This window comes from Diuraphis noxia, unplaced genomic scaffold (genome assembly GCF_037042655.1).
Source record: "Diuraphis noxia isolate RWA-SAM2 unplaced genomic scaffold, SU_Dnox_SAM2 contig0002, whole genome shotgun sequence".
Lineage (NCBI taxonomy): Eukaryota > Metazoa > Arthropoda > Insecta > Hemiptera > Aphididae > Diuraphis > Diuraphis noxia.
In genome coordinates, this window is record NW_028301712.1 from 53,948,036 (window position 1) to 53,967,031 (window position 18,996).

At 26.8% G+C, this 18,996-nt stretch overlaps 3 protein-coding genes across 5 annotated transcripts; 1 reads left to right on the forward strand and 2 right to left on the reverse strand.

Moving 5' to 3' along the window:
• Positions 1-2,145: 2,145 nt before the first annotated feature.
• LOC107161824 (eEF1A lysine and N-terminal methyltransferase) lies at positions 2,146-4,517 on the forward strand. Its single transcript, XM_015508402.2, has one exon. It carries the CDS (start codon positions 2,319-2,321, stop codon positions 4,308-4,310), a length of 1,992 nt encoding a protein of 663 aa, XP_015363888.2. The 5' UTR covers positions 2,146-2,318; the 3' UTR covers positions 4,311-4,517.
• A 113-nt stretch (positions 4,518-4,630) lies between these two features.
• LOC107161822 (beta-1,4-galactosyltransferase galt-1-like) lies at positions 4,631-8,048 on the reverse strand. 2 transcript variants are annotated; one of them, XM_015508400.2, is made up of 6 exons: positions 7,900-8,048; positions 6,481-6,651; positions 6,258-6,415; positions 5,820-6,192; positions 5,430-5,737; positions 4,631-5,357 (listed from the first exon to the last, which is right to left on the reverse strand). In XM_015508400.2, the coding sequence occupies exons 2-6, from the start codon at positions 6,586-6,588 to the stop codon at positions 4,883-4,885; spliced, it is 1,422 nt and encodes a 473-aa protein (XP_015363886.1). In that variant the 5' UTR covers positions 6,589-6,651; positions 7,900-8,048; the 3' UTR covers positions 4,631-4,882. The 2 variants fall into 2 exon arrangements, with proteins under 2 accessions (XP_015363886.1, XP_015363885.1); XM_015508399.2 differs by lacking the exon at positions 7,900-8,048 and having other exon boundaries at positions 6,481-7,434.
• A 3,767-nt stretch (positions 8,049-11,815) lies between these two features.
• LOC107161810 (uncharacterized) lies at positions 11,816-18,736 on the reverse strand. Of its 2 annotated transcripts, XM_089220382.1 has the most exons (6): positions 18,551-18,736; positions 18,277-18,433; positions 17,127-18,210; positions 16,908-17,033; positions 15,970-16,082; positions 11,816-12,929 (listed from the first exon to the last, which is right to left on the reverse strand). In XM_089220382.1, the coding sequence occupies exons 2-5, from the start codon at positions 18,414-18,416 to the stop codon at positions 15,975-15,977; spliced, it is 1,458 nt and encodes a 485-aa protein (XP_089076508.1). In that variant the 5' UTR covers positions 18,417-18,433; positions 18,551-18,736; the 3' UTR covers positions 11,816-12,929; positions 15,970-15,974. The 2 variants fall into 2 exon arrangements, with proteins under 2 accessions (XP_089076508.1, XP_089076507.1); XM_089220381.1 differs by having other exon boundaries at positions 11,816-16,082.
• Positions 18,737-18,996: the final 260 nt, after the last annotated feature.

Sequence of the window (18,996 nt, forward strand, 5' to 3'; positions counted from 1 at the left end):
ATTAATCGTGTTTATTTTTCTCCGTCAAACTATTCAATCTTTAATCGCATACCTATTGTACCATAGGATTGTATTCATAAAAATAAAATTTGTGTTTGACAAAAAAACCAAGTTTTATACTTTAATCAGTAGAGCTAGAATTAAATATGAAATAGTAATATTTTTTAATTTTAATTTTTTTAAATTTGCATTCTACTAAAAAAATAATTATAGCAAATAGCGATTACAAAAAATATTAATATTAAATTATAAATATTAATTACGAAATATACTATAAAACATGCATTTTTCGCATTCTTATAATCGAAATATGGAATAATATTCATTTTATTCAATATATGCATTTATATGCATTTTATCCAAAATATGCAAAAACATGCAAAATAAAAACACCACCATTCATCTCATCATGAGGTGATTCGTGGACATTACTGACAAAATCAATAATCAGAAGTCGCAAAAAAAACATGCTGTTGCATACAAATCCTAGCCTTGCTAATGATTATGTATACGTTAATGATCATCATTGAACTGAACGTTGAATCAGATCAATGATCTTAAATTGTATTAGTAAAATCATAGCTCGTATAAGGCTTGAGCTATATGCCTATATACGACGTTTTCCGCTAAAACTCAAGTTGGCCGACGTTTTAGGCGTCAAGCCACCGGGTCAAGGATTGAAACGCGACGTATTACACATCTGTCGTGTATAGGTAGCTACTTCAATATAAAACAATGAGTTTTGACTTCAACGGAAAACGCCGTGTATATAGCCCCGGGCCCCCGGCCTTATACAGTTGACTTTAACCGTATTTGTTGTCTTAATCTTAATCTTATAAATGTAAATACATAGTAGGTAAATTTACGCTCAGTAGTTCACGTTTTACTCCGTTATCGTAAAAATACTTCCAACAAAACACAAATAATATGTCCTTACCATCAAGTTTCATAAAAGGTCTATTCGCTCTAATTTTTAGGCTAACGGGGTAAAACGTAAACTACTAAACTGCTGAGCGTAAATTTGCTATATTATGCGTTTGTAAGACTGAGACAACAAATACGGCGTGACATCCTCTTAAAATACTCATTACTAGCTTTAAAATTAAAACATAATAAAAAGCCTATGAGAAGTCCTCCATAATAATGTTACCTTTAATTTTTAAGAGGTCAATTCATTATAAATTTTAAACTAACAGAGCTACACGTGTTTTGCTGAGCGTAAAAATTGCGATGTTACGCACTATAGTAAGACGGTGACAACACATGTGGCTATAACGTCCTCTTAAATGTTTGATTAAGTTACAAATAAATTAATTTTGTTGTTGGACGTTCTTCAATATTTTTCATGATTATGAAGGTAGAAGACTAGAGATTCCTTTACTTTCTTTTTCTTTTTTTCTTTTCTTTACTTTCCTTTACTTTTGTAGTCATGGATGAAGACAATTAGAAAATTCAAAAAACTTCTTTACATCGTGCTTATTGCTTATTGCTTATAATATTATCATAACCAAGGCTCGGGACTTATAGCACTTAAAATCACTAAAATAAGCGCTTAAAAAAGCTCTTAAAAACATCATTATAAGCACTCCAATAAGCGTTTTTAGAAACTTAAATTTTTGCAAAAATATTTATCAAAAAACAAACAAATAAATCTTTATATTATAAAATAAATTAAATTTCACTTTCGAGACTTTAAGGATATTATGGATTTTCTGAAAAATGAAATGTAAACGATATTTATAATAGTTGAAAACATTATGAAAGCGTAGACATACTGGTCAAATAAGCAAAAATAATCAGAAAAACTGGAAATAAGCATGTTTTTTAAAAACCACTGAAATAAACGATAAAAAGCACTTTCAAACTTCATAATTAAACGTATTATAACATTTTAAGTCAATCCATAAAAATAAGCAAATACTTAAGTCTCGAGCCCTGATCATTACTATAGTTAGTATAGGTTGTAGGTATATTATGGATGACGGATGTTAGATTTAAAATAGTTTTTTAATAAATTACGGACAAGATTTTAGTACGAATTATGATACTTGGATAATAATTGATTGATACTAGTGGCTGCACTGCCTATACATTTAAATTATCTTATCGTTTGTTTAAAAAACAACAATATTATCTCGCCGCGGATGCAGCTTATTTACGTTTGTTCATCACACCACACATCACACCATGATTTACCGATAGATTAAACTATTTATTATTTAAGGTATTAATGTATTATTGCCAGAGTAAAAGTGTAATAGTTTTTTATTAATCATTAAGTGACTTCAATTTATCTGTTAACCAACTACACAACTACAATGAATTTGGTGCCTGAAAAAAACAGCGATTTCAGTACAACGGAGTATTGGGATTCTTTTTTTACGAAACGTAAAGCTACTTTCGAATGGTACGGTAATTATGAAAATTTAAAACGTTTAATCACCAAATACATTAGTGTTAAAGATGTTATATTGATTTCGGGATGTGGAAATTCTGACCTTAGTTTAAGATTATACTCTGATGGTTTCATCAACATGACTAGCGTGGATAACAGCGAGGTTGTAATTAATAATATGATTAATAAACATAAAAATAAATACCCGGGTCTAGTTTATGAAATCAAAGATATATTGAATACCAAATATGCTGATGAAAAGTTTAGTGCCGTTATTGACAAAGGAACATTAGATGCTTTGATGCCAGATGGTGAAGAGGAATCTCTTAAACGTGCAATGAAAATGTTTAATGAAATCAAAAGAATATTGAAATTTGGTGGACGATATATTTGTGTATCTCTTCTTCAGTATCATATTGCACAGTTTATATTTTCCTATTTCAGTGAAAATGGTTGGATTATTCGTGTTTGTCAGTGTACAGAAGTTGAAGACTCACCGGATTTCAATGGCCAACCAGTATTTATGGTTGTCTGCACTAAAGTAAATAAAATACCCGGAACTAATCCAGTTCTTGAGTGGAATCCTGATGGTCTTACTAATGAAAGATTAGACTCAATTAATGATTTATTAGAAATAGTAATTGATACTCAAAAATCTGTCTCAATGTGTTTTGATCTCACTAAATGTCAAATGGAAGAAATGTCAAATAATTATCGATTTGAAATAAATTGTTCCCAAACAAAAAAACCTCGTTATACAATTATGATTGTTGAATCTCCTACTCAAAAAAATTCTAATAAAATGACTTTTGCTGCATTCATTGTTCCACATGGCCGAGAACACGAGTGGTTATTTAGCAGTGAAGAGGGGCAAGATATACTGCGACGAAATTGTAATGTTGATCGTTTAGCTATCATTAGTATGCATCGAGGACAGATCTATAAGAATTTAAAACAAGTACAGCAAGAACTGTCAAGACTTATGTTGAAAATAGCACCACAAGGTGTCATAAAACGTGGCGAAACCATATTATTTTTATCATTAGAACAACAACTTGGAGATAGAAAAATAATTATGGAAAGCAAAAGTGAACACTCTGGAAATTTTGTAATAGAGGAAGTAATTGGACAAAAAGATGAAACTTATAGACGTTTAGTATTCCTTAACATGCCTCATATTATTCAATCAGAAATAAAATTACTGACTGAAAATGGAGAGATCAAAATCGATTATTCCCATTTCCTTAGTGATTACATACCATATTTGGGCCTTGGTGTGGGCATTTTAGCAAATCGATTAAATAGAGAATCTAAAATCCTTTTAATTGGTTTGGGTGGAGGTATACTTACTAATTTGTTGTTAAATGCTTATAAAAATGTAAATATTGTTGCTTTAGAAATAGATCTAGTTGTATACAAAATAGCCAAAGAAGCTTTTGGACTGTTAGAGGACAGTAGATTAGAAGTAAACATATGTGATGGTCTTGAGTATATAAGCAATGCTGTCAAAAATAATGAAGAATATGATGCTGTAATATATGATGTTGATGTTAAAGATCCTACGTTGGGTTTAAGTGGACCACCAAAAGATTTTTTGAGACAAGACATATTGAATAACGTAAAAAAATTAATTGGAAAAGAAGGTCTATTTTTATTGAATTTTGTCTGTCGTGCATCTGATGTTAAAGCTGAAATTTTAAATGTTTTGAAGACTAATTTCAAGCAACTAACTTCATTAAAGATTGCTGAAGATATTAATAGAGTGCTGTTAGCAGGAAATAGTGATGAAGCGTTTGATGCACACCTCTTGGAAGAAACTGCTGCGTACATGAACCAATGTACTAAAAGTAACTCACTCATTGCTTGCGATGTTATTGATATTTCTGCTTTGAAAGAAAACATTGAAGAAATTTAGTGCTATAGCATTTTTTAAATGCTTTATTTGTTCATACTTAAATTACTGTACGTACTATTTAAATTTATAAGAATAATTTAATTTAGACACACATTAAGTTTATAATATATTTAATTGTTACATTTTTGAAGATTGTTATATTTTTTTTGATGGAATAAGTAAAAATTGTTATTTATAAGTATAAACATAATAAACAAATTTCTTAGATATCACATTGATTTATAACAATATTAGCTAATAGCTTTATTCTGACATTAATAACTAAATTATTTTGAGGGGAATTGGACATATTATATTATTGTTGAGTTTAAGAAAAAATATTTATGCAAACATATTTATTTTTATTCACTTATTTTTTTATTTCAAGTAAGGTATAAGAGTATGATAATTTTTTTCCATTTCTAATATTGTCCAGAGTAAATTTACTCTTGACTCATAAATTACACATATTTCACACAATACTAATATACATTATACATAGTTTAAAGGTTTAATTCACCCTGTTAAAAACAATAATGTTTAATAAATTATTGGAAGCACACTTTATGAAAATGAAATGTTATCAAGAAGAATTAATTTGAGAAGTACATTGTTTCATTAGTGTTTGCTTGAGCTTCTATTAGACAATTTGTATCTAAATTGCTAAGAGTATTTGTTATTCTGTCAACCAATTGTTTTCTATACTTGTATACAGTGCGGTCCACTGTAGAGTCTGCAGTTACACAATCATTTCCTCCATACTCACAAACCCTATAATGATGGAGTATTGCACGCTCTGGTGTGAAATAAAATGTACTATCACTAGGATTTAAAAATTCCCAAATAAAATGATTTCCAACTTCTACTATTCGTCGAGGATCACAAATATATTTTGAACGTTGTTTATGTGGATGCAGTTTAGTCTTACGCCGTGTTTTACGTAATACAACAAGATTTGAATGAAATGGATTCTGATCTGATGGTAATGAATCGTCATCAGCCCATTGCATGTAGAAGAATGCATTACGAAATGAATAAGCAGCTGGAGTTTGATAAATGTTTAACCAACTAAAAATAAATAAGTAATAAAATTAACTTTATATAATATAATATATCAAAAAATTTTAACTTTAAACATACTTAATTAATTTAATTAATGTATCATTTTGTCTAGGAACAATAATTTCATCTATATCTAAAAATGCCACATATTTTGACTTGTACATATTTCTATACAAGCAATCATTAAGCGCAGCAAACATTCCTTCAGTTCTAATATCTTGCTTGGATACCATATCTAACTGCCAAGGTAAAACAGAAACCAAATTGTCTTTTGTGTAACGGTCCAAAACACATTCAACATTTGGCCCTATAGTGTTTTTATAAAATGTAAAATGTCCAACCCCAAGTAAATAATTTAGTTCAACAAATTCCATAAGTTGTATTGCCTTAAATTAAAAAAAAAAAATTAAATTAAAATTAATTAAAAGGTAAATAAACTTAAATTAATTCAAATGATAAAATAATTACTCGATCATAAAAATAATGAAATGGTTTAACACAAATTTCTATATCAGTCTTGAGTTGACTAGTTGGTTTTGGCATTTGAATAAGAATTTCATTTGTAATTGGATCTTTAATATGAGACACAATGGATACACTTAATGGATGGTTTCCATCAGACGGTAATTTGCACAACACAAATACTGCACTGTACTTTAAATTCCAATTTTCACGGATTGCTTTCACCAATGCTGAAACAGTTTTGGAACTATTTCCATACCATAACCTACACCAAACTGGATCTGGTTTTCGAGTTTTGGTCGCACCAATTATTCGTACCAATGGCCCTGCAGATTTAATTCTTGTGTCTAAGTATGCTGAATAAACGAAAAATTTGTACCTATTTGATGATAAAAATACATATAAGTTAACACTGTAACAATAAGTTTCAAATAGTCACAATACTTTGTTGATTGGACTTTTTGCCAAGCTGCGTCTCTAGGAACGATTCCACTTCGATTGGGTAATGTACGTTCAACATGCGGTGGATGTATTATATATTGTTGCTTTGCAGGTTTGTAATGGGTTGGTGGCTTAAGTTTTTGACTGTAATACTTGTTGTCCTGAAAATGAATATAAAAATGAATATTAGATATTTACATGGCGTATGGTAGTCTGTAAAACTCACTTTGACGTCTACACTGGTGGGTTTCTCATCGAAGACAAAATAGACTACGAACAAAGTCAGCGCACCAGTGAACAAGAGCAGCAACAGACGTATTCGAGTTTTCATCATTGAGTCTATCAGGTAGTACTAAATTTGTAATATCGTTCATGTGTGTATGACCAACATGGTGTTCTGGGGGGAAGTTATATTTAAAAAAAAAAATTAATTTCAAACGCAGCAAGTTCAGCCGCGGTGGCGGGATGACAACGACACTCGCGTACTACTCTGACTTGCTCCATCGGAAATTCGGAACAAAATGAAATAGCTAAATATGATGACGTTATAATATGAGGCTATGACGTCGGACCGAATCCGCCCGGTGAGCGAAGAACACCGGCCAGCCGCATCCCCTGTCTCACAAACCCGGAGCAGCAACAGCACAGAGCCTACCGTCGACCATCGTCACCACGACGGTCGTAAACGGAGCTGCGCCGACAATTATTAACAACGTTGTTGTCGTCGTTATTGACATTTGAAACGATAACGTGCGAACGCATTTCCCATAAAAAGAATTATTATTCGATTGTGGCGGACGCGAAAAAACCGCACTTTAGATTGTATTAAATATTATTTAAACTATACAACTACTTTACTATATACATGGCGCGACACGAGACCAACAGAGTACAGACTGCTCGCGATGAATGACGAACGGCATGAACACGCTGCAATGATTACGACGAAAGACTATTATTGATTATGACTGATGACCATAGAAATGCGTTTATGCGATTGACGGACAATCGACGATATTTTAAATTACAACATAATTAAAAGGTAAAGGATTCAGCGTAGACGCGTAGTGCGTGAGCGCATAAACTTTATTATTATTATATGCATCGGAGTCGTGCGAAACGTTTTATTAATTCGCGTCTGCGCGGTGAGCATTCCCCTGCAAATATTACCCGGCCGGCAGAGCAGGCACAACCCTAATATACAGACATACACAACAATACTATACAGTAATAGCGCAATACGGTACACTCCGAAAGTCGAATATAAAAACAGGGACCTGGCACAGGGGTAGGCTGTACGGCGAGTCGGTAGAAATTGGACGGTGACACGCAGCTGGTATCAACTGCAGACAAACGACCACAGTCGATGGCTTATAATTTTTATATTATAATATCCCATGGCAGTACACCGTCCGTACATTTTATTGCTAAATGCCCGTCTACCAACCAGTCACCAGGATTTCATTATTATTATTATTATTATTCAATTATTGTCAATAGGTAGGTAATAAAATAGCTGACAATGCTGACAGTGTTAATTTTCAAGTAAAAATAATATGAACGACAAACAACGACATTTTGTTACGTTAAATACATGACATGGTAAATAAATTAAATTCTATTGTTATATAATTCATGATATTACCTGTAGATACAATATATGTGAAATGTCCGCATTAAAAATATAATAAATTAGTAATTTCTAGTTTTCTACACATCACACATACATCATACTGATATAATACGTATTACAATGTACAAGTGCCGTATGACGTAAATACCACGCTTTGCTTTGAAGTTTAATTAGTTATTAGGTTACCTATAATAGCTATTCAAGGAGTGATGTTCAAACAGCCTGCTGTCGGTTAAACAAGAATTAAACGTAGCTATTATTTATCTTTAGGTACTTAAATATTATAAAGAAGAATAATTATTAGTTAGTTCGGAATAATCTCTAAAACCACTTAAGTGATTTTATTTTTTTTTCACCATCAGAAAGCTACACTATCCCAAGGATCTATTATAGGTTATATTTATCTCGATAAGTGGCTCTAATTTTTTTTTTAATTTGATAGGTATTTATTAGCTTACGAGTCACGAACAAATAATATATATTTGTTTATTATAGGGTTGCTATTGATTAAAAAGGATAAAATAATTATTATGATTGAATATAATAATTTTAGCCCTGTATTTTTGCTTGGTCAAAATTACTATGTGGTTATAATGACGTTATTGTCATTAATTCATTATGTATGATAAAAAATAAATATTATTACATGATCTTTACAAAAATAAACCAGTCCCAAGTTCGAATAAATATGCAGTGTTATGATTAGGGCTGGGATTTTAATAATATAAAATAAAAAACCCAAAAAGTGCTCTTAAGAGGACGCCACACCCGCATGTGTTGTCTCCGTCTTACAAACGTATAACATAGCAAAATCTATTTAGCTCGGGATAACTGTTCTCCCTCAATATTTATAATAACATTTTCAAAATTTCACAACGCATAGGTAAGAACTTTATCTGTGTCATAGCGTCGTTATTTTTTTGATAACATAAATATAATTAAAGTTATAAGCTTAAGAAAATACATTTATTTTTTATTTTTTCATTAAATTACTTAAAACTATTGGTTTGTGCTATCAAAAAAATAACGGCGTTATGACACAGATAAAGTTCTTACCTATGCGTTGTGAAATTTTGAAAATTATATTATAAATATTGAGGGAGAACAGTTGTTCAGCGCTAAACAGATTTTGCTATGCTACGCACTTGTAAGACGGAGACAACACATGCGGGTGTAGCGTACTAGCGTTCTCTTAAAAATATGCTTTTACGACCTAAAAACTCGTACTGAACGTCGAACGATATCATCGGATGTCGATTTTACCGATATAAGATTATTCAACAGGAAATGCGGATAGTGGTTATTTGATAATCGGTTAAAATATCCAAACCAAAATATCCAAATTTTACGTAAATATACTAAATATTACACTTTACTTTCTAATAAAATTAACTACTAAATATATAAATTACGTTAGTAGTATAATAATATCACAAAATATACTGCACAAACATTAGTCAAATAGTCAAGTACTATAAAATAAAATGTAAAACAATTTGTTTTTATAAATATAGGAATAATTTGCTAAAAAAATTACTACCTACACTATTTTCTAAAAATTTAAAAATTATTTATAATATAATTAATTATATTTATATAATTATTATATAATAGGTATATTTTTATAATTAAATAATTTGATATTTGAGTTAATTTTATTAGAAAGTAATGTGTAATCTATTAATTTACGTAAAAACGAATAAATTTGGATATTTTGTCCTAGATTTGGTTACTCAAACTTCGGCCAATAATATGATACAAATTACGAATACCTACCTACTTAAAATCTGTTATCTTTATATAAAAACCACGTTGGTGTAAAAATCTTAAAATTAAAATTGAAATTCATATAGGTATTTGGGTTCCAAAAACTCTAAAATGCCCTAAAAAATTAAGAAAATGACCTTAAAACTAAAAAATCCAAAAAAATGCAAAATAAACTTTCTTATTCTCATTCATAACTTCATAAGTGCAATGTACATAAAACAAATTTGTGACCAAACGAGTATTGCACAGTAAGCTTTGGAAAATCATGCAAAGTGCATCGACATCCCAGCCCTTGTTATGATTGATGTATAAAAAACTGTGAGCTATTTGTTAATATACTGATCAAGTGATCACATAATAAACTCATACTAGTCAATGGAGAATGCCGTTTGGGATGGCTATAATATAATGTAGGTACCTAAACAAAAATATCCTAACTAACCCACTGTACACCGAACAATATGAAATGATAGTTGTCGCTTGAAGCTTGCAATTTTCGTGGTACTTTCGTACTACCGTAAGAGTATGCAGAAGAAAGCATTTTTTAAGATTCGCATTATTAATTGGTCAATGAAGCTCGCGCATGAAATTTGAAGATCAGAAGATCGATGAAGATTTTAATTTTGAGCAACGAAATGCATAGGGTTAGTTATGTATAAATAATATATAATATTTGACTACTGACTAGGTATGTTAATTGAATACTGGAAAAATTATAGATTATGTGGTACGCATCAATAAAAACAGGATTTTAAAATGTCATTGTTTATTTATGTTTTCAATAACATAAAAAAATATGATGTTATCAGAGAAAAGTACAAAAATGTAATATTTTGAAAGAGTGCATGTGAACATTTCAACAAATAACAAAATCAGCATTGATTAGACCTATGTTATATTAATATATTATCATCAATATTCAATATGTCTTGGTTGTACAAATCATTACTAAAGGTTTTATTTATATTTAGGTTAAAATTAAAAATATTCAGATTTTATAAAAGGATTTCAAAAGATACTAATCTTACTGTTTTTATTCTACTTTGTATCTATACCTTTTCTATAACTTATTTTAAAGGTCCTTAAATTTTTAATTTTTATGCCAATTGTGACTCAGACTGATTTTGTGTGTACCTATGTACATTGTTGTATAAATATTTTTCATTCATACAATCACTGAATCACAGAATATAATGTTTCATTGTAGGATTTTTTTTTTTAAATAGGTAACATTTTCCAGTTTCCTTCTTATCTTTCAGATTTTGGTTGGCATTGTTTAATCGTAATTATTAACTTATTAAGTAATAAGTTATAACTAACAAATAATAAATAGTTTAATACAATATATTAATAGATAGTAGATACCCATATAATTATCTAAAGGTATATGTATATAATGGGTAATTAATAAAACTATTAGGTATAACTAATGATGTTTTAAGAAAATTAGTAATCTTATAAATTATATGTATTATTAAAAAATTTGTTGCATAAATTAAATTTTTTTTTTAAATAACATTTGAAAATATTGTACAATTTTAAGGTTTTATTCTATTCACTTTTTATGGCATTAATTTTCTACTTGTTCTCTACCAAAAACACATAATCTAAATTGGAATTAAAATTCCAATAGCCACCTATTCAAATTAGAATTAAAATACTACCTTTCTTAGTATTTTGAATAAGTCCTTTTTTTATTTTTTATCAAATATAATTACTTGTGTCGCAAATTGATTTTTAATTTTCTATATCAAAGGTAGTATTTTAGTTATATTCACACATAAATAATATGTTAAAAATACATAACACCAAACATGGTACTTTTTAGTTTTGATTTGAACACAAAATTCCTAAGAATTACTTGAAAATAGAGCATCAGTTAAACAACTCAAAATTTACCTTAATTAAAAAATAAGATTTTATCACATATAAAGATAATGAACTTACCAGCTGTTAATTGCTCACATTTTTTATATAAATATATTAGTTTAATGTTTAATCCCTATTTTTAAAATAATTTTTAAATACAATTAATCAAATTATACACTAACTGGCCAAACCTTTTAAATTTGAAATTAATGTGATACCTACTTCAAGTAAGCTTCATTTTAAGGATTATTGGGAAAAAACAAAAATAAAAATAAAATAAAAACGTGCACAATTGTTATTGTTTTAATTAAATGTATTTTGTTGAACAACAAAAATAATGAACCAAAACATTACACATTATAATAGTACAATGACCATGACAATAATAGACTTAATTAATAGAACAATTTTTATACACCATTTTTAATTTCATAATTTAAAATCAAATTTTAGTGAAATAACACTTCAAAGTTTGAGTATATCAACTAAGCCAAAATATAAAATCATGGTACCTATGACAGAATGAAAAAAAAAATACATTCAATTCAAGAATTCTATTTGATTAAACATATTTCTTCATTATTCATTAACATAACTTCAATATAAATAATTAAATATAGCATTAGAAGTTATTTTAATTAAGATAATATATTTTAATAGACAAGATTATATTGAACAAGTATTTTTTTAGCAAAAATAAAATATAAGTGGTTAACAGTTTATTTTTGAAATATATTATTGTGTCTTAGTAGTACCTACCTTTACTATTACTTTGAAAAATAATAACAGTTTTAAAAGATATTTATATGTAAAAACAATGGTGTAAAAACTGTTAAACATATAGTACAATATTAAATATTAATACAACTAAAAGAATATATATGATAAAAAATACAGAATTATTGTTTTTTTTTTTTTTATACAATATTAAACATTATTATAATTTCTTTGGTTTTTAAAATCAATTTTGCCATACCAAACAATTTTAATATAAAACAAATTAGTTGTATTAATAAAAACATAATATTTAGTATAAAAATAAGTTTTTTTACTTTCATACAACCAATCCATTATTTATACAAAAATAATTACCCAGATGAAATTATGAAATCATGTACATTTAATAATTCATTGAATGGCTTAAATAATAATAATAATAATAATAATAAAAATAAAAATATAAATGATAATAATAATTATAATTATAATGTAAAATATAATAATAATAAATAATATAATAACAAATAAATTATGTATATAGTTATATGACAAATAAAAATTTGTACACAATAAAAAACATTCACCAACATTTTAATGGGAATAATTTGAAGTGTGCAAATGGTAACTGAGATGACAACTTTGATTTTTAGTATAGTTCACTCTTTGGTATATGTAATATGAAATATCTGTACATTTAATTTATAAAATTTATCATTGTAACAATTTTATTTTAACATTTTTGATTTAATATCTAGTAAAAATGTGTTAAAATAAATTAATAAAATATCATACATAATAATTAATAATAATTATGGAGTATATATTTCAAACATACAAAAACTTGAAATTCCATACAACTATATAGTTTCCCCCCCGAATACAATTCATTTTTAAAAATACAGATATTAAGATATATTTTATATTCATTATGTAACTATGTTGTATAGTTATATTATTAAATAAAGAATCTATTATCTATACAATATAAATTATAGTCCATTTATGACAAATAAGAAATAATTTTATATTCATATACATAAATGATAAAACACAGAATACTACAGTTTTATACTGGGTGATTCATGTAACGATCAATATAAGACAATCCAAATTCAAAAAGAATTAATGTTTTTAGAAATATATTTTTTAAATATTTATTTTACTTACTCTTTTGAATTACAACATTCAGCTTTAATTTTAATTTTTGAAAGCAAAAATATTTTTCTATTTTCCCCAATATTTCGATACATAAAAATACTGAGAAAAACAAACTGGAATGTTGCGGATAAATTAATGTATATATATATTTTAAAAATGTTGTTTTCAACGATAAAAGAATCATCCAGTATACATATTATACAGGTTGACTCATGGAGCGTACAACACTCATCATTTCTTAAAGTGTAAATGTTTTTGAAAATATAATTTCACATAGCTTCAAGTCGTTTACAAAACCATGTTTTTATTAAAAAATTATATTTTTAACAATTTTTATCCGTACAATCTTTTAAGTTATTATTTTTTTGAATGACAACATGTAGCTTTAATTTGATATTCCAAAACAGAATATTTTTCTAAGTAATTTGATATATAAAAATTGAATTTAGGGCGAGTAGTTTACGAGATATAGGTATTTAAAGTTTAGATGAGCGGAGTAGAGTGGTACGGGGTTACTCCACGACATATTTGTCCACTACTCTGCTCATATAAACTTTAAATATTAATAACTCATTAACTACTTGCTCTAAATTAAATTTTTATGTATCGAAATACTTAGAAAAATATTCTGTTTTGGAATACCAAATTAAAACTACATGTTGTCATTCAAAAAAGTAAAAACTTAAAAAATTATAGGAATAAAAATATGTTAAAAATATATTTTTTTAATAAAAACGTTGAAGCTACTTGAAGCTATGTAAAATTATATTTTCAAAAACATTTACACTTTTTGAAATAATGAGTGTTGTACGATTCATAAATCACCCCGTAGATTACATGTAATATTGTACTTATGATAAATGAATACGTAAGAATAATTTCAGATAAATGATTCAAATGAAAATTGAATTTTAAATATACTTCAATATATCGACATATCGTAAAATATATACATTTTTAATTTTATGATTTATGCATTATTTGTAATTTGTTTATAACTTAAAGAATTAATAAATATAAATTAATATTCTTATTTAAAAAAAATTCGGCACTGTTTACTTTATATTATCACCTTTATTGAATATGATTTTTTAATGTTTTATCATATATAAGTTATTACTAAATAAGTAGATGAACTAGAGGCTGATAAGACATAAATTATTACTTAAGTATTTATTATGCACATTTTCAAGCAATATTCAAAGTATTTTATTATATACTTCTTAGGTTTATGTAACAATTATATACTTTATATTCATTAATTCAGATTATAAATTTAATTTAGTTAATAAGAGTAAATTCATTAAATAAATACAATTTTTATTGAAATTCAACAATTTTTTATAAGTAAAATTATAAACATAGATTTTTACCAAGGCATATTTCTTAAACTTGGAGTTTGATATAATTGTAAACACATTTTTAGTTTGAAACATGAAACCTAGTGGATTACTTATTTTCAAACAATTTATTTATGTTCAAAATTTAGTTGATAATAATGGACCATATTATATCAATAAAATTGCATTATAAGCAGCCTTTAATAAATGGTTTTGGTATCACTGAAGCACAATAATCACAGTATTTTTTATTTATAGGTTAATATTATCTCACAAAATACACTCATTTAATTCATAGATTTGTGAGCAGTAGCCTGTAATTTTATTCATGTTAAAATTCAAGAAACTATATATTAATATATTTAATTATTTTAATTAAATATTTAAAAATCTATAAATATATATTTTTTAAACTTATTTTAATAATAAATTGTAAACAGCTATTAATTATTTACTATACAAAATAATGAGTTTAAATATATACAAATATTTATAAATTAAAAATTTCATTGTATTTTAGGGGATTTTATTTGTTAAATAATATTATTTAGTGTCTACATTCTGTACCTGTCTCTTAAAAAATGCATTTATAAATCTTCGTTTATAAGATGTCACTATTTATATTGATTAACAGATACTAATTACCACAAAGTTCAGTTGCTAAGAATACAAATACAATTCTTATGTGGGACAGAGTTATAAATAAGATTATTTCTTTCAAACTTCTGATGTTATTTAAAATACAATTTTTGTAAGATATTAATATTAATTAAATATCCTATAGAATATTCATAAATACAAACAATTATTGGTCCTCCATAATTAATATTTTTTCTTACTCATAATTACATAACAAACACATTTAATAACCAAAAAACCTATTTAATAATAGAAAATATTTGAAGGAATAATTATAAATGTCAAAATATAACTTATTAAAAATTGATAAAATGTTCTGAATAACTTCAAATAGATATATCCAATAAGGAACTTTTTTATGTATAAAACAATATTTATCGTTTAAGTCTTTCATTATATTATCTAATAAAAGATAAATAAGCAATGTTACTAAGAACTCTTAAGCCTTTTTTGTGATGCAAAACATGTACAAAAAATTGACTAGTTAAAAATAAAATGAAGTGTTAAGACAAAAATAATTTGAATTAGCATTTTAAAGATAAATAACATTTGATATGATAATAAAACAATATAATAATTATTAACTCACAGTTATCAACTGATATTTTGGTTTGTTGTATTTTGTTGTTGTTTTGCTACAGCCATTGCTTGTTTGATAGCTTCTCTATAACTACTGGTTTTTTTCTGTTTGTTAAATCGAGACTATAAAAAAAAATTAATTTCTACTCAAAACTATTGAAAAATCACAATATTTAATATTTTCAAAAGTACTATTATCTTTTACTATTGTTTTAAAAAGTATAATATTAGAAACCATTTAAGCTACAACATTTTCCATTAGGTATTGTATTTGTGGGGCTAACCAGGGTAATATATAACTTCTGTCTATAGACAGTTTTATGGTTTAATAACTTAAAGGAAATATTGTATCTAATACTATATTTTTTTTTATGAATAGTTCAAGAAAAAAAATGTATATTCATTATATTTTAGATATTTTAAAACTTAAGTAATTAAGTTCTCTTAAAACATTTTTAATGGACATTTAGTATATGAAGATTCTCAAAAGACAATTTTAAGCCAATATAGGCCCAATTTTAATCATTAACCATAGTTGTCTAAAAAAAAAAAATCATAAATATATCACTGTCATATAATTAAGTAATTACTAACTTTGATAAATGGTTTCTTCTACAATAGAATATATTAATTTATTTTTTTTATTAAAAAAATATAATATCAATCTAAACATTAATTTTTGAACAATAATTAATTGTTTATAAGTTTAAAATAATAGAAAATTACAAAGTGGGATGGTACTTTGTAGTGCTCAACGATTGAACAGTTAGACAAATTATTCCTTAATAAGATCAATAGTGAATTAAAATTTTAGTCAAGTTCATTAAACTTGTTGGTGTGTCTCTATTTACTCATTAATACATTATTTAGACATTTTAACACTAATCATTTTTTCACCAAATTTGTTTCATAACACCTAAATCTTATTTTTATTATTTTATTACATACCTTGTAAAAATCTAAAAATGGATTAATCTGATCACAATTAAGAAAAGATGTAGTAGAAGAACCAAACCAAGTGACATTAACAAACGGCCCATTTTCTTCACCATTACTTGTAGTAAAATTTGATACCTTAATAGTCAATATCAACAATTTTAATGAAAAAAATAACATTTAATTACCAATATCTGCATTTAAAATGATCATTTTACTGATTAAACATACCATTGCAGGCCACCAAGGAAATCCTTTTACTTTTCCCCATACAACATCGCCTTCATGTAGAATTTTACCCGATTTCAATACAAAAAAGGGATTAGAATCTGATGTTTCTGTCTGAGGCATTACAAGTTCAGGCGAACTATTTGATTCAATATCATCATCAGAGTGTTCTCCATTTACATTATTAATTGATTCAGAACTAATGGTTTCTTTTCTTGCACAATATTCCTCTTTAGAATTAAAATGATTTAAAGTTATTGAAAAATTATTAGTTTCTAAATCATCCTCTTGTTCCTTATGTCTTTTCTTATGTTTTTTTCTTTTTTCTCCATCTTGTCTTCTACGTTTTGCCCTTTTACGTAAGAGTTTATCTGGTTCACTATCTCCATCAGCTTGACGAGATGGTATTTCCATAACTGTACCTTCACCTTGAGATCCAAATGTTATTTTTATGATTGGTGTTTTTTTAGTTTCTTCAAATGCTGTTTCATCCCACAAATCTTCCATTGATCCAATGCTAGGTTTTTTTCTTAACACCATTTTTTCTTCAATATCACAGTCATCTTCACAGTCTTTTTTGTTACCTACCCATTCATCTAGTTCAGTAAATTTTGAATAATTATTAAGTGCCTTTGTTATATCTCTTGATTTAATTTTAACAAGTTTTGGTATCAGGGTACGGCACATAGATTTAACTTGAGATACAGTTGATACAGAATCTGATGATTTTATAGGAAAATCTGGAACAGGTCCATGACTTCGTAATAATCTCTTTTCTCCATTATTTTCAGGAATTGTATTATTTTTATTTTTGACAAGATCTTTAGAGGTTTCAACATTGTCTAAATTGTCAGTACAATTTGATTTACATTTTGAACATAGAACTTCACGAGGTCTTAGACGAACAGTCATGGGTTTTCTCACTTTTTTAGTTTTACTGGGAATTTTTTTTAATGTGTTCGGGGTGTTTTGAAAATAGGTAAAACGTTGACTTACAGAATATAAAATGTCATTATCAGATTCAGTCTTTAAATTTCTGGGCGATAGTGGAGGTTTTGTCATAGGAACACTCCCACATGGAAAACGCCTAAAAGTTCATACAAATGTAATTATAGTTTTAATTTATAAAAATTTATAATAAAGCAAATTTTACCTTTTGACATTGTTCAACAGTATGCCTTGGTAAACAGACCCATTTATGGCAGTGTATGACACTACAATCATATCCGGTGTAACACTCTCGACCACCACTTGTATGACGGCATTCTCGAGAACCCCAATATTTGTATCCATCTGTAGTTAGCATTTGACTAGTAAAGAAATCACAAAATTTCAATCAGAAAAATATTTTATTATTTGTATTATACACCTAATTATTCAAAATAAAATTGCTCAAAATTTAGCATGTGTATGAAAAAAAAACTCACAAATTTTACAACCGCAACATTAACAGTGAACGATTGAATATTCTTACTTATATTGATGTATAAATATTTAACCTAATACATATGTTACTAAATAGTAAGTAATAATTATGAAAAAAATAATCTTATTAAAATGTTTAGTAAAAACTATAAGGCTGAATGCTGAAGCCTGAAAGGCAAAAAGTGTTAGTGTGTTACGCTGTTATAGAAGACGTGGGGTGGAGCTTTGATAAGGATCATGATTACATGACACCAAAGAGATTTTACAAATTAACAGTTAATTTAGCAAATTATAGTAACACGATAACACGTCATACTATTTTAAAATTTAAATTATTGCATTTCTTTTAAAATAACAAAAATTGAAAACAAATAAATAAAATAGTTGGTCAGCAATCAATTAGGTATTTTATAAAATAATTGTTCTATTTTTATCCAAATTGAATACA